Source organism: Durio zibethinus, chromosome 27 (assembly GCF_047325235.1).
Source record: "Durio zibethinus cultivar Kanyao isolate XHJ-2024 chromosome 27, ASM4732523v1, whole genome shotgun sequence".
NCBI lineage: Eukaryota > Viridiplantae > Streptophyta > Magnoliopsida > Malvales > Malvaceae > Durio > Durio zibethinus.
Window position 1 is genome coordinate 5383310 of NC_143188.1, and position 17479 is coordinate 5400788.

Consider the following 17479-nt stretch of genomic DNA (forward strand, 5'->3'; position numbering starts at 1 on the left):
GGCTGCCTTTTTCTTTTCCAATGGAGAAAACAACTCTAATGTTGGGTTCCTAGTATTAGCAAAACCGTACAACTAATTCGGAATATCAGGACAATAACTAAACCAATCGAATTTGTTCACTACGTTTTTTTTACATAAAATAAATATAATAAAAAAGTACAAATTGGCAAGTCTAACTATTATATATGCAAAGAAGATAATTTTCTCTCCAACCTTGCTAATTTACAGTCCATGTCTGCAAGATCAAAAACCTTGTTTAAAAAGCTGCCATTTCTTTGGAGATGAATAAACTAACAATGTGACAAGATTCTAAAAATTCTAAGCATTAGCAATCTTGTTACATTTTCGACAAGCAGAGGGCAGCCAGCTAAACACCTCAATCAAACAACACGACCCTGAAACTCATTTTCCGACAACATGAAGTGGCTATATCTATGGGCCAGATATTCACAAGATTAAATGACTATAAATTAATATATTATAGTACTTTGCAATGTTAGCCAGAAGCTATTAACTTGGTCCTTTATGCTCTCTCCGACTCTCAATCACAACCCTCTTCCTCGTGTCAAAATCAACCTTGTCTAAATCAGCAACCGTTCCGAGATAGCCATAAAAGATTCTCTTTTTTTCTCCAGTCCTCTCATCCACCTTCACAAGACTCGGATTTCTTTCATCATCCTTGCCTAAAGTCAAGGGCTGTACATGGGACCATCCCTTGCGGCCACGGTTTTCCTTTCCAAAGTATTCAGCAAGCCTGACAGCATCCTTCAGGCCTGTCTGATCACCGGCAAACTTGACCACTGTAATACCCAGATGACCTTCTCTACCATACATGGCCTTTGACTTGCCACTTCCAAATCCAAGATCTGAAAGCACAAGCATCAGAGTAAAATGAAATATTTCGAAATAAATGAATTTATTGAAACTTTTAAGCTCATGGTGATGCACATTTGGAATATCATTTGTCCAAGTTGCTCATGATATTGATTCCCCAAATAGTCATAGAAAAGCATCTTCTAAAATCAACAGCAGACAACTCAAATAAACAAAACATATCCGAGTAACAGACTACGTTTTTCCTGCCAACATAAGACCCCTCAAAAAGTTTTGCTCTCGTAGCGGCTAATGACAGGATGTGAAAGCACTCATATGGTACAAGTCAAAATATGTAACAGACTGGCTCACTTATTGGGATCAGTCAACAAAAACAAATAAAAAGAGAGGTCAAGAACCCACTGTCACTGGCTGGCACTGAACAGTAACACAATTACATGCACTCAGCCAACCACCTATATATTTCATTCTAGAACACGAATTTCAATAGGTGAAAAAAAACTTGGTTCCGAAAAACATAAAGATGACAAATAAATTTATCCACAATGCCTAGTACGACAATATAAGCAATGACAAATATACAGCAATCCAGATTCCAAACTTCAAGGTGATCAGATAGAAAACTATAAAACACAAAAAAGTAACTTAACGGAGTAAAAGACAAGTTTGTGAATCACCACAGACAAGTTTAAAGTAATGTAATGAAAGAAAGAGGTTCCTATCCATAAGGTCACGTTAGAACATAGCTGCATGCATCTCTGTGTAAGGCAAAGATCCTCTAATGGAGATATACACTACTTTATCTCAAGGTGATTAATGCACTTTCAACTACATCTATGACTTATATTTATTCAAATCATTTCCTTTTCAATTAATTTTCTTTTATCTCTACATTCAATTTAAGGCCATTAAAATTTCAGCCATACATTAAGTTCAATGGGAATTGGTCACCCTAAGGTAAAGTAGTTGACATCTCCGCTACCGTGGAGAGAATCTTTACCCGTGTGCCAGTTATGTTAAGGGGAAGGAGGAGGGTTGTTTTAGAGAGAAGAGCAGGTGGCACCCATATGCTGCTAGTGGTTTTATAATTGTACAATGAATGATCAGGCATGCAAAAAATCTAATCACAAGGACAGACCAAGAAAATTTGACAATGAAGATTTAAGTATGCAAAAATCAACATTGTAGTGAATATTTATCAGTGAGAGACGGATGCCCACCAAAGGTCTAGTGAACCATAATGAAACACAACGGTGTAAATTATAAGACTAATGACTAGTTATCTCAAATATGATACCTTACTACTAATGCTACCTCATTCAACAAAACAATATTATAATTGGACATTAACGAGGTCTGTCGTGCTTATGTGAAACCTCTTTTGTGGGCCTATTCCTGTGGTGCATAGTGGCCTTGCCCAATGCCCACTCTTCCTCCCCCCCACCACAGAAAGAAAAAAGAAAAAGAAAACCCTCCCTTTATGGTCATTACACAATTATAAGCAATAAAAAGAAAATACAATATCTTCCTTGCCACTGCCGAAGACAATACAAAATTCAGAATACCAACATTGCAGCAGGCTACAGAAACACAGTCCAGAATACAATTAGACATACCTGACTTGAGAATTACTATCCGAAAAAAAAAAAAAAAAAGAACTTCACGAAGAAACCATAAGCATTTGGTATTTGAAAAAACAAAGAAGGCATTTTCTCCTACATTTTGCTTAAGTAGTCAACTAAATGGATGTCAATCTGCAGCTGTTGGAGGAATCTTAAAAAAATAGAAAAGCTAAACATTGTCTATAATGGAAACCTGCCATTCTCTTGTGCCCATCTTCTCTAAGCATTTTATCCACGAAAGATAGAGGAATGTTGCCGATATCAAAATTTTTTGTCCCCGTGAGCATCATCCTAGCATTGTTTCCAGTATATGCAAAAACAAATATCCACAACTCTAAAACCATCAATTTAACTGTTACCAACCAAGCATGCCTAAAACTGGCAAAGCCTGACTAGCAACACAAACCTGCAGTTTAACTATTCATACGCAGGTTGAAGTGGGCTATGATTAGCAACAGTGCTTGCAACACGAAACAACAACCAATATTAGGAATATGCACACATCAAGAACCACAGACAAGGTAAAATACAGTCAACATCGTACAGAAGCTCTCAAGAGAACAAGTAAATTTGGAATTATGGAATCCTCTAATCTGACCATGACAGGGCTATGGCTCTTCCTGAAACTGCCATAGTTTCCTCTAGACACAATTAAACCAGCATCCATGAATTTCAACAAAGTAAATCTCCTCAACCCTCACAACCTTTATATCCCAGTCGAACAAGAATACCAACAGCAAAGCAATCTATGGCTTTCTTAACCAAAAACAAATTAGCAGCCCAAATGAAATTACAAACTAAAAGAAAATGTGACTTGATACTGATCAGGCGTGACTGCACTATATTTTAAGAGATAAGAAACTTATTGCACATACTTGAATGATGTCCCCTTGGTATTAATATTTACCACCACAACAATCAGAAGAATTAAACAAGCAAATACATGAGGGTGATAAATTGCAAAGATGGAATTCAAGAATTTCAATAATGATAAAATACTTGTATATTGAATATTGCAACTTTATTGAATACCGAAAAGGTGACATTCAGAATCAATGTTCTAAAAACTACAGTCATTAAATTGTAACTCATAAATAGCAAAAAGGCAGAAAAGTTGACATGGGACAAAGAGAAAATTAAACCATAACATTAGTGCTGCATAACCAAATATATAAATAGATGTAAATAAGATGAAAAGGTTTGGGAACAGGTTTCTGGGACATTAAATTTTTAGAGCTCCAAGCAAAAAGGTTGTTAAATGACAGAAAATTGTTGATGTTTTCATAGGAAAATATTGATACTGACACGAGATAAACTCTATCTTGACTCAAAACACATAAATTTTACCATCAAAGATGCCTATATAACAAATACGTCCAAACTCAATGAAATGCTAAGAATAAATAATTTACTCATCTACCAATAACACAGAAGCATGCATAAATAAACTTTGCATTATGTTATCATAAGCACAAAATCAAAGTTGAAGTGGAGGCAAGCACGGCTGAGGTGGAGTCAATCATGTCAGGGTTTTAAACTCCCTTGCCTGCCATTTCTTAATAAATTTCATCTTCACACCAAAACAGAGGAAGCCAAGCTAATTTCTTCAAAACCAGATGGTTTCACCAGGTTATAGGTTCAAATAGGTAGGTCAAAAAGGTTCCAGGATATTTTATCAAGCCAGTGTTTTGATCTGGACTGCAATTAAGACCAGTTTGAGGACTATCTGCTCAAACTACCTAGTCCAGTCCAATTTTTAATAATATTGGGTAAAGCATAAATCAATTGAGCAATCATAACTAAAGCTTTGGCAGAAATTGAATCAGAGCATCAGATCCATATGACCAGCTTGGCAGGAAATTTTCTACAAAATTGGTATTAATACAGAGACAAAACTTGGACCCACTTATAGGTTAGATCAAGCACAACTTGGCCCATTACCAAGTCCATGTCACACAAACATGGTGCAAATCCCATCAGGCCAATCCACAAAAAATAACGCTTTGTGATAGCGGTTAGAGAATTTAGAGCATCAATCAAAGAGGGAGAAAAAATGTAAAGGAATTGAAAGAGAGAGTCTGCACAAGACAAATTTAAGACCTTAGTAAGTGCAACTAAAGGTTCAGGATTGGCCACACTGACCATTCAAGCAAGAAACAGTGAATAATAAGCACAAGCACAGTCAAAAATATTATCCACAACTGAGGATAACATATATTCATGTCACACTTGTAATTAAAAGGATTGAACGAAGCAAAAATGAAAGAATCAGCATGCACAAATTGCTGTCCCAAATTTTACCTAGTACTAGAAGGCAAATGAAGGAATCAGCATGCACAAAATTTCTATCTCAATTCTCAGAAAATTTCATAGTATTAACCCCTCAGTTTATTTTGCATGTCAGTTGCTTTCCTAGGTTGCTAGATAGATAGCTTCATGAGTTGGAAAGAGTTCTCAAAATGACCCTTTACTCATAAGTTTCACAAGATCAATAGAGATAACACAGTTGTGCAGTATCCACAAAAACTTGTGTTATACAAAATGGAATCGGAGTAATCTAACGTGAAATTTGACTAATAACAAATTATAACTGGTCTATGCACTATGAAAACATAATTATAAAACTTAAATGGAAAGAGAAGGGGAACTAATTAGATAAAAAGGATTTCCTAAACAAATCACTAACCACCATGGAAAACACCAATAATAATGAAGAATAATGGAGCACATTATACCTCTTAGTTTGCTATCCATTGCCTTGTTTCCCAAACCTTCCATGCGTCCATCTTTGCCCTTTCCCGTAATTGTATTATGTACTATCACCACAGGAGGCCACATAATCATATCCTCTTGGTTTGAGGCTGCTTCATTTGCAGGTAAGAACTGATAGGCCTTTGAATTATCAGGAGGCTTCGAGTAGTTCCATCCCATTAATACGCAGAGAGCCTTGTGTAGGCCTAAGTGATCCACATGCAAGTCAGCATTATCTGAGTAGTACGTGTGCGTTATCAGACCATGCATATCAGGGAAGTCTTTAGAGGACCTGTAATTTTGCATATCAAGCGCATTGAAGAATAAAACTCAGGTTTTCCTCTCGTACATCGCTATGAATTAGCCTATAAGATTGAACTAGGGCAATGAGCAAAAAATATTTAGCAGTTTGAAAATAAGTTGAACACATAAAAAGGGCAGAAGTAATGTGCATGGCATAGAGCCAATATATTGAACCCTGTTATCCAAGTAGACTGCAAGCATCATGTAAAAACTTGCACAAAAAGCAAATTTGAACACTGGATTATGATAAACCTAATCCTATGATAGCATTTCCACACAACCATTTCCTACTTTCTAAATCATTGGAAATAAGGGTATTGTCATCACCCGAAAAATAATCATTGTAACAGGGTTTAAGGAAGAGAGGGGGAGGGGAGAGAATTGCAGTTTGATCTAAATGGGCCTCCCTAATAAGCAATAATTAAAAAATAATGAAGGTTTCAAAAGCCGTAGCTTTGACAATCATAATAACGGGCAACCGATCATATGTAGATTTTGAACAAATATACAGCTACACAGGATGTCAGATCTCGACATCAGCACAGCATTAGACTACAGACTTGCAAAAGTTGAATCAAGACCATGAAAATTTTCTCTTGCATGCAGGAGAAGTGTATCAAAGAAAAACAAGCATATAAGGTTAACATTTGGTTCGTTTGATATGAACCAGATATACACTCTTTATACACCACAACTTTCACTCTCTACTTCATGATAAGAAAATAATAATGAGGTTTCTATTTCCAGTACCGCAAGCAATACAAACAGAAAGATGACTCAATAACCTTAAAGCATGGCAGCAAACACAAAGGAAAATCCTGCATGCTCTGTATACATGCCTGCATGTGAACATTATACTTAGTAGATAAAGCAGATAACACTAAAATTCAGAAGAGCTTACAGCTAAATTCAAACAAATGATAATCACCCAAAGGGCCACTCTACGGAAAAGTAGCCAAGTACCAAAAAAATAAAGCACCCGAACTGCTGCATGCAAGTTAAAGGCAAGAAAAACAGAGTAAGAGACTACTTTCATTACTTTAACGTACACTTAGCAGCCTTCAACTTCAGTTTTACTAATAATTTAAGTTAACTTGTATCAACTAAAAAAAAGAATGGCTATAACAAATTACCACTATCAGGCCAGCCCAGCTATGTCATGGGGGTGAGAAGGAAGTTACAATCTGGAATATGTTAGTACCAAGCAGCAGGTAATATCAGCCATAAACTACTAACAACCAAGCCAAAAGAACAGACCTCTACCAGGAATATCCAGGTAAAAGCCCACAAAAATCTAAGATAATTATAACACACTCTTATAAAAGATAAGGTAATTATAATATGAAAAAAAAAGTGCAATTCGGCTGCAACCTACAAAATCATGATGAAAAGTACTTGAAAAGGGATCTGTAACCCCCTCGCTTTCCAAAATCAACTATGCACATGCTAACTACTCAACATTGTGACAAGTGAAACTGCAAATAGTATGAGAATCATGAAAACCGATGGCAATCCAAAAATTAAATTATAATATTTTATTGAAAAGAAGGGAAATCTAATATTAAGACCCATCATTAAAACAACATAACCAAATATGAACAAGTAACCATACAGGAGACAAGGAGACCATCAACAGAAAAAAGGAACTGCTATAATACAACACATATACCAGCTATATTATCTCCCAGACAAATTTTCAATTGCATGGCTAAATAAACTGATGTAATTACGTACCACTCCAGACACTACTGTATCAAAGCATAAGATAGAGAAACAACTATCTTTTACAATCTGCCCATCATTTTATAAATAAATTATGCTTGAGTCATTTCAATTGCCCACAATGAAGATTCATCAACACAACAATCCAGCACCCAAGTTTGCAAGCAAAAAGTCAATTTTCACTATTATGATGAACAAGTAGGCTGACTCAGATGTTTGATATATAATCTTAATAGGAAATAAGACAATGCAATGCTACACGGGAAGAAATTATTAAACCAGTTATTAAAAAGGCAAGCAGCCAAGCTTAACTATGCCACATACAAAGCAAACCAGCAAAAAGATTATAGCAAATCCAAGATTTAAGTTTTAGATAAATGGATCAGATAAAACACCTTAACCTAAAACCCTAGTAATGTCAGATTGTTGAGAACTTGACGGGCCCACCATTTATGAAAGGAAGACAACTCTGCTTCAGCATTGCTTCATTAAACCGAATTTAACAATTATTGTAAGTACTATCAATAAGCTATCTACTTATTCAAAACTTACCGTTAAAAACTCAACTGTTAATCATTATTAGTAATGGTTTATGCTATAAAACATCTATCAAAAAGAAAACAGCATTGTTTTCTACCCAGACATAATCCAAAAGAATAACAATTGACAAATATTCATAATTCTAGAAAGAAATTGGCAACAACATCAAACACACACAGCACCGACCACGATTTCAGTGCTATTTGCCCAAGCAAATGTAACACAAGTCAACTGAACACAAATTGAAGACAGAAGGCATTTGTACCCTTGAGTCAGTATCAACTACCACCTCTAAACTATTAACAAAGCATTGCATACAATACAGCACTCTAGAATGAAATATTAAAATGTTGACAGGCGCATAACAAGTAATATAACTAGTTGCATCACCACATATTATGTAAGAACTAAAACACCTAAGTAGTAAAGAATTCCATTTTGATCTCAAAGGACGATATGGAATTCAAATAATCCAAAATAACATTCAAAAAGTTAATTCCAATTCAGAATCAAACCCAAATTTATAATCAAACCTGCCACAAGCCAAGCATTGAAGCCGCCCTTGTTTCCCATCCTCCAAGTAATTCTTTTTCTGCGTTGCATTCTCAAAAACAGCCTTCACAAAGTGCAAAAACGCCTTCTTTAGCGCGGTTTGATCCACTTCCAAATGCTTATTATTAAACCCCAAATTATTATTTTCAAATCCCCCACCAACTCTCATATACTTGGCCGCCCTCATTTCGTCATTTTGAAACGGGTTATTCGTTCCAGCAAGGAGGTCCGGCCGGCCTGGTCCCAAAGTGTAAACCTTCGCATTCGCAAGCCCGAACCTTTGCCTTGCTAACTCTTCCTTCTTCTCCTCTCTTAAATCTTTTTCTTCTTCGCCGTACTTTCTCTTTAAAAGGCCAAGCCCGTCCCCCGGGCCATTCCAATAATCACGATTATCGCGGAAGCCCAACGGTGGGCTATCGAAGTCGCGAGGTCCCATTAAGGGTCGGGTCGGAAAGTCTTGGTAATCGGGTGGGAGAGCAAAGTAGGAGCGGACGCTGCCATCATAGAGAACGATTGTCTGTCGCTCAAGCATGTGGAATCCGTATGCCGGTGGAGGTGGAGGGCCTAGAGCGGCGGGGTCCGGGAACGGGAAGGAAGGAAGGGGAGGATGGGATTGATTTGGGTCCGATTGAGATTTGTTTTGGGCAGCGGAGCTTGGGGATGGGCCGGTCTTGGGGGAAGGATTGGGCTTGGTGGAGGATTTGGGCTCAGCGGTGGTGGAGGAGGGGTTTTTGTTGGCAGTGGAAGAGGAAGATTCCCAGCGGGATTTGCGGTGGTTGTTAGAGGAGGATGACGGTTGTTTTGGCGGGTTCGGACCGGCCATCCTCGGAAATTTCGTTGCTTTTTAGGGTTCTGTTCTTTAAGGTTGTGTCTTTGGGTACATTTAGGAAACAGAGGAGGAAGAAGCTGCTTGAAGACGTACCTTGCGAGCCAACAACAGAACAAAGAACGTTCTTCTTCGCGTTTTTTCGTCGGTACTTTTTGCGTAAAATACCCAAATATTCACTCCACTTTAAGGTTATTTTAGGTATTAATTTTTTAATTTAGTAAGTTACATTGGAGTAAGCGTTTTTTTGTCGCTGAATAATTATTGTTCAATGACGCACTAATATGATAATATTATGTGAACATTGTTACGTCAGTTTTTAAGACAGTCAGGAGGTATTGTTGACGTGCTATAATAAATTAAAATAAATAAATAAATTTTGATTACAATATTTTAAAAATTATTATTTAGATTATTCAATTTTAAAAATTTATAATTTTATCATTAATAAATAAATTTTCAATTGTTATAGAAAATAAAAATCAGCATTTAATATTTTTATTGTGTGAAATTAAATTATATATTTTTTATTTTATTATAATTATATAATTTAAATTTAAAAAATAAATGAATATTCATCCAATTGTCAAAATTACTAAACTAGCATTGTTTAAATATTTGTAATCTAGTCTATCTATATAAATTCAAATAAGTATTTTATATTTCATAATACCAATATTCTAATTATAATAAAAGTTCATAATATTAATTCTATGTAATAAAATATAGATAACACATATTTATTATAATTAAAATCTTGACATTATAAAATATGAAATTTATTAATATTTTGGTCACTAAAGTTTGTAAAATTTATTAATATTTTAGTCTTCATTGTTAATGATTTATTATCACTGTAAATTTATAATGAGTTGATCGCCAACATTTATGAAATTTAATATAATTTTATTTTTTGTGTTACCTATTGAAATTTATTTGGAAAACATTCAAATAAGTCATTGAATTTTTTTAAAAAATAAAATATTTATAAAAAAATAAAAATAAAAATTTAATATTTTTATTGTATGTATGAACATTTATTTTATTATAATTATACCATTTAAATTTGAAAAATAGAAGAATATTAATTATTTTTCAAAATTATTAAAATATTATTACTTCAAATATTTATCATTTAGCTAATTTAAATAAATTCAAGTAACTATTTTAAATTTTTATATTTTGATTATCAATATTTGTGAAATTATTAATATTGATATCACTCTTAACGTAACATTATAATGATTTAATCACCATTATTTTGTGAATTTTAATATAATAAATTATTTTATTTTCTTATTTATATTTCTTTTAATATTTTATTACATAAAATTAAAACTAAATCTTGACATTATAAAATATGAAATACTTAATTGAACTAATTTAGATGAGCTGGATGACAAAAATTTGAAGTAACATTATTTTTGTAATTTTTGCAAGTGGATAATATTCATTCATTTTTTAAATTAAATAGTATATTATAATAAAATAAAAAAATTTATAATTAGTTCTATGCAGTAAAAATATCAATTACTTTTTTTTTACTTTTTTATAAATTTTAATGATATATTTATTAATAATTAAATTATAAATTTTTAAAATTTAATGGTCAGAATAAAAATTTTTGAAAAGTTAATTGACTAAAATTTATTTTTTCTAATTTTATAATGCCATGTGGCTTGTCAGATGACGTGGTAGTGCCACATGGTATTTCTACATTAACATCATTAGTCACTAAAGTCACTAATGAGTGAGTGACAAAAAAATCACTTACTCAAATTTAAGTGATTAAATTGAAAAAATAAATACTTAAATGACTATTTTAAGAAACCCTAAAATTGATTGATTATTAGTGTATTTTACATTACTTTTTTTCTCTTTCAAAATAATAAGTAAAATAAATTTAAGCTGTATTTAAAGCTAATAAATTAAAGGGTTAATTACAAAAATGATCCAAATACTATATATTTTTTGTCAATTTGATACTTAAAAAAATAAAATTCTCATTTTAGTTTCAAATTTTCATTTTGTCAAGTACTTTAGTACTCTCAACTAACACTGTTAGTAAGTTGCTTAGTGACAGTAACACCTAATAAAATCATGATATGTGTCCAATTATCAGCACATCATCTATCTGTTACATCAACATTTAAATAAAAATTCAAAAAGTTAAGAAAAATGTATTTTTAAAATTTTAAAATTTTTTTTAACGTAGTGGTAACTGGACAATTTATGATATGTGATATAATTTTATTAAAAATTTATGCCACATTAGCACTAAACTGACGATAACAGTGTGAAGAACCAAAGTGCTTAATGGAATAAAAATTAGAGTACCAAAGTGAGAATTTTAGTTTTTTAAGTATTAAACTGATAAAAAATGTATACTACAAGGTCCATTTTACATATTGAACCTAAATTAAATTTCTTACAACATAAAAAATTCCATTTACTTTTATTTATAGGCCAATAAAATCAATTGTTATTTTACAAAATTGATTTTTTAAAAGCATTGAACTCTTAATTTTGATTAGCAAGTTTCAAATTTTGATCATTTTAACTATAAAAAATAAAATTTTTAAAGTAATTCAAATTTTAATCTTTAAACAGGATCATGCACTCACTAATTAAATCAAATGCTTAAATGCGAAACAAAATAGTTGTTGATCAAAAACAAAAAAAAAAAATTATCTAATTCAAATAGGAAAAGTATATTTACTTATGATATTAACTCAATACTCAATTTAGAATAGAAAGTTTAAAAGTTTTTCCAATTAAATATATTATTTTTAATTTAATTCAATCAAAGATTAAATATTTTTGAATTAACTCAAAATATGACCCCATAACAATAATGAATTACATGTGCTCTTTAGTAGAGCAAAACATACTATGTGTGAAATGCACTTGAATTTTAAGAAATGTTTTGTGTGTAATCTGAGAAGAATTTGTGTTAAAAGATTAGGGTTGTTATCAATTGACTTTTCTAAAGTGATAATAATTGAGGTATTTTTCATTGTTATCAATATATCAAAGCAAAGAAGAAAAATTGAGCAGAAAATTCAAAAGCTGAGGAATACCTATTAATTTAATCTAATCAACTTAATTTGCATACCCTTTCGACTCAAAATTTGAGAAATTGCAAATATTTGAGTTTAAGTGCTTACTTACTGTTCCAAACGTAGATTAACACCACTAGCAATTGCCAGAAAACTCTTTCATGGAAAGCCAAAAAAAGGAAAACAAAAGAGTAAAAAAAGAAAACTTTTTTTTTCATTGGCGTCGCAATTTTCAAGCATTTTTGGTAAGAGTGAATTAGATATCTCTTTCTCTAAAAAAAAAAAAAGAAAAAACTTTCATTTCCCTCTAAACCAAAAAGCTAGTTCTTATTTTAAACCTAAAAAATCCACATCATTGACCTTTTGCTGCCAGTCACCACTGGTCAAGCCATCGCACGCTGTCATTGCTACAATTATGTTGATTACAAGCCTCTTCCGTTGCTACTGCTTCTATCACAAATAGTTGCATGGATGGTGCCTTTTTTTTTTTATTTCTCTTTCTTTTCCTTTTGCCTAATCTCCTCTCTTTCTTCTCTTTTTTTTTTTTTTTATAAACTAAAATTGAAAATGATATTGATTTTTTTTTTGTTTTTGCAGGATATGCTTGGCGTTAAAGTTCCTATCTTCGGGGACGACTGTGATATATATTTTTTTATTTGTTTTTCTTTTTTTTTATTGTGATAGATTTCAAGTGGGTTTATCTTTTTCTATGTTTTTTTTGTGGGTTTTTTTGTAGGTTGGTTTGGAAAGGTTGTTTTGGTCTCAATAGTGGAAAAATGAAAAGGATAGGATGTGGGTTTTTTTTTTTATGTTTTTGGTTTTGGGAGGTGATTGGTCGAATATGGGGTCTTTAGAGGGGCTGTTGGTGGTTTTTATCTTAAGGATAGTTTTGGCTGGGGTTGAGTTCTTTGACCAGGTTTGGGACTATAAAAGGGCCGATTTGGGTGGTGGTTGCTAGTATTGGTGCTAAGAGTTAGAGTCTTAGCTGGGGTTGGTGACTTGGGTACCAGTGAAGAGGAATAAGGACTTAGATTTTCTTTCAGCGATTGGGGTGGTGGTGGCTATTAGTGTTTGGGTTGCAAAGATAGGATTTTACAATTGGGGTTAAAGGCAAAGAGGGTAGTGGTTAGAAGGCGAGGCCAAATGCTAGTGTCAGATTTTTACAAAGACTGGCGTAGGGTTTGGGAAAAGTTGGAGTTAGGTGGTGGAGCTAGTGCTTATGGCTAGTATAGATAAGTTCTGATGTTAGTGAGAATGTCAGTTAAGGCTAGGTTAGGGTGTTTTAGAAGGGTTGATGCTCTCTTTATGATGAAGTTCTTCCCCTTTTTTTTATTTGTGAATGGCTGTAAAATAGTCCAATGTTGGCAACGTAATAAAGTAGGGTATTCAACAATTTGGCTTGTTATAGCAGTAAGTTGTCGATCATTTCTTCATGTTTTGCATTTTTTTTATTTTTTAAATTAATTCAATAAATAAAAAAGATAAGAACAATAACAAACATAAAACAATAAAAATAAAATTGAGTTTTAAAATTTAATTTGGACTTAAAATAAAAGTTTGGGCATTTATCGGGCCTTCAAGTCCAAATAATTAAAATTTGAATTAATCCCGATTAAATTAAGCCTTAACTCAAATAAAATTAGATTTACAATTAATTCGAAATAAGCTCTAAATGAGTTAATCTAATTCAAACGTCTTAATTGGTCTAAATTGAATTATTCATATGAAGTTTTAAAATAAAATAAAGCTGAATCGATCAGGACAAAATTAGATATCTATAACTATCATTTTTTTTTACCTTTCATGTTTTTTAGTTTTTTTTTTTATTTCCATAAATTTTACAACAAAAAATCGACGAATATGTATGGCAAAAAAATTTTGTTGACTCAAGACAACGCATTTGTATCCACCAGTAATAGTTAAATTTTGCTCATGTTTGAACTTTACTAGGAGTTCCACGTGTAACAATTTTTTGTGTTTTGCCTTTTTAACTATTTTTTTTTCTTTTTATCCTCTTTTCATATTTCTTATAGTTAATTAATATTTTTTAAAGATTAAAATTTTAAAAGTTAGACTTGCTTTATACCAATTTATTTTTGCTTTTTTTTTTTTTAATTTTGATAAATATCTTTTAAGATTTAAATTTTTTTTATGTGAAACCCACATGATAGCAAATGTAGGTGATGTGTTTACTAGTTTCAATTTTTTTTTCAATTATTTTTTATATACCTAACAAATATTGTTCAAGATTTTATAATTTTTTTGTCTAACACACGCTAGGCATCAAGGGATATGCTATATCTCAAATCATTTGCTTTATTTAAAAAAAAAAAAATTTCTCTTTACTTTTTCTTTCTTTTTCTCTTTTAAATACTTATTGAATTTTTAAATATTTTAACATTTTTAATGTTGGGCCCATTAGATATTATTGATTAATTTTTTGTGTTTTTTAATTTGATAATTTTTAAAAAAATTATGGAAGTGTCGATGTCACATTCGACTATGATTTCTTGTCTTTTTTCAATTCTTTTTTTTTTTTTTGTTTTTTAAAAATCATCATTGTTAATGTAGTGTGACAACTCAATTTTCTTTTTTTTTTTGTTTTTGTATTTTTTAATTTTTTAATTTTTTTTAAATTAGATCATTTTTTTTTAAAAAAAAAAGGTGAACGGGTATGTACACATGGCATCATATTTCTTTTTTTTTTTTCTTCACTTTTTTGTTTTTATTTTTTTTAATTAGATAACTTTTTCAACAAAAAGAACTGATAAAAAATTTTGAAAAAAATGTTAAGAAAGGTATGGATGACAAAACAATTTGTATTCGAAAGATTTTGATTCATCATGATCCAATAATTTCATTTTTTTTATGTGAGATCGATCAAGGTTTTTTTAAAAAAATTGGGATCAAGTTGATTCGAGTTTTGGGTTTTCACCTTGCGCAAATATATATAAATATAGGTTTTATTATTTATTTAATTTTATATTTATATATATGTATTATATTAATAAAATTATTACTAAATACCATAATATAATAAATCCACGTGTTGTTCTCATTTGATTTCATTTTCTTTTCTTTTTTTTTTCTCCATTTCATTCTAAGAAATTTTTTAACTTTAAGACAAATGTATTATGTTGTTTAAAATAAATTATTTGTCATAAAGAAATTGATTTAAAATAAATAAAATAAAAGGGCAAAAACTAAAATAAATGAGGATATTTTTAATATTTAAAGTAAATTTTGAATAAAAAAAGTTTTAATGGAATCATAATATTAGTTACTTTTTCAAGAGAGATCAAATATGTTTTCAATGTAAGTTATTTTCAGTAAAATCTTGTAGATGATAATTTTTTTTTTCTTTTCCTTTCTTTTTTTTTTAATCAAATTTTTTATATCTAACAATATCTTTGAGGGGACCTTTTGTTAGGAAAAAGTTAGATTTTTTTTTTTTGAAAAAATATTTGGAGGAGAATCTTGACTAATTTCAGGAAATGTTATGCATTTTGGTAAAACTATAGTTGATATAGGGAATGAAAAATTATCTAATAACATCATTTACTGTATGATCAGCAATTGAAAATGACATTTTTTGAAGCTATCATGTCCTCTACATAAACATATCAGTGAACGAGCATTAAGACATGTTCACTATGGCTAGAAGCAGTCCATACAGCAGTATTTTTTTTTTTTTCTAATAAATGGAACAGCTACACCAGCCTTAAAACATGAGCTCCCATTACAGAACATTATTTGGGAAAAATCAAGTTACTCTCCTTAACAAGTTTTGGGTGCCTTTGCTCTTCATATGACGAGATTATATATTGAGAGAATAAATTCTTACCAAAGTCTCTTCTTTCCATCTTCATTAGTTACAGTCAAATTCATAAATTTAGGTTACAACTTACAAGTGTCTTCATACTCCTACGATATGTTATATTGGTTGAAAATACTTTTCCTTACATGTTAGATTCGTCTATTGGTAGTCTAACTCAGGGAGAGCTCCTAGCTAGATCCAACCGTGCCTAGCTAGCAACACAAACCGTAGATTCTAGGACTATCTCATCCCAATCTCCACTCCCTTTTGACTCTTTCATCGATTCTCATGATATATATTCCAAATGTCATTGCAGATCAGTGTCACCAGCTCAACCTGAAATTCCAATAACACATCATAATCTAATTGCTTTTGAGCTTGCTTGTGTTTCCAATATATATAACACATGCATGAGAAATCCATGGGTTCAAATTCTCAAAGACATTCTAGCAATCCTTCGGTTCAAGAACCAGCTCCACAATCTCAGCTAATGCCAATACATGGACTCGTTTCATCTACTACCGATCCAGGACGACCACAACTACACTTGAATAAACATCCAATCACCAAACGTAAAATTTAGGGCTGGTCTCATGCATTATAACTCTATTCATTCATCATTATATAGCTTTTGAGTTTAGAACATTCAAAGCAACCTTAGCTAACCCAAGTTGGTGCCAAGCAATGGAAGATGAACTACGAGCACTCTTCAAAAATAATACATGGACTCTTGCTCCTTGTCAATCTTCCATGAATATTATTGGCTCAAAATGGATCTACAAGACCAAGTTGAAAACTAATGACACTTTAGAACAACTTAAGGCCAAGTTGGTTCCGAAAGGCTTCAATCAATAAAGAGCATTGATTACGGAAGAAACTTGCAGTCCAGTCATCAAACCTCAAACCATTTGTATTGTCCTTGCAATTGGCTATTGCCAAAGGTTTTGGCCAATTAGAAAGCTAGATATTCAAAATGCATATTTTCATGGATATTTGAAAGAACCAGTTTATATCGAGCAACCTCCTGGTTTCCATGGTCATACTCATACAGATTATGTTTATCGGCCGAATCATGCGCTGTATGGTGTGAAATAGGCACCTCTAGCTTGGTATGAACGGCTCAGCCAATTTTTACTTCAGCTCAGTTTTTTATGTAGTCACAGACTCACAGTGATACTTCCTTATTCATTCTTCATCACACTCAAGGCTCCATTTTCTTCTCTTAAACGTGGATGACATTATTCTCACCTGGAGTAATTTACTTCTTTTTACCACATTTATCACACAATTAAGCTCAGTATCAAGCTCTTGCTGCTGAAATTGGATTGCCTCTTAACTTATGGCGGGATTTGAATCTTTATCTCTCCCAACCATCTATTCTATATTGTGACAACATCAGTGCTCTTTACATGTCCTATAATCTTGTATTTCATGTCCAAACAAAGCACATTGA

The 17479-nt window shown here is 31.9% G+C and overlaps 1 protein-coding gene across 1 annotated transcript; it reads right to left on the reverse strand.

Annotated features, from left to right (window-relative positions):
- Positions 1-165: 165 nt before the first annotated feature.
- LOC111279188 (RNA recognition motif XS domain protein) lies at positions 166-9397 on the reverse strand. The gene is made up of 3 exons (XM_022866105.2): positions 8306-9397; positions 5192-5499; positions 166-866 (listed from the first exon to the last, which is right to left on the reverse strand). Exons 1-3 carry the CDS (start codon positions 9145-9147, stop codon positions 511-513), a joined length of 1506 nt encoding a protein of 501 aa, XP_022721840.2. The 5' UTR covers positions 9148-9397; the 3' UTR covers positions 166-510.
- Between the last annotated feature and the right edge of the window lie 8082 nt (positions 9398-17479).

Coding starts and splice junctions, on each gene's coding strand:
- LOC111279188 (XM_022866105.2), bottom strand. CDS start 9,147: ATGGCCGGTCCGAACCCGCCAAAACAACCGTCATCCTCCTCTAACAAC. Junction 5,500..8,305: donor CAATGCTTGGCTTGTGGCAG/GTTTGATTATAA, acceptor GCAAAATTACAG/GTCCTCTAAAGACTTCCCTG. Junction 867..5,191: donor AATGGATAGCAAACTAAGAG/GTATAATGTGCT, acceptor TTGTGCTTTCAG/ATCTTGGATTTGGAAGTGGC.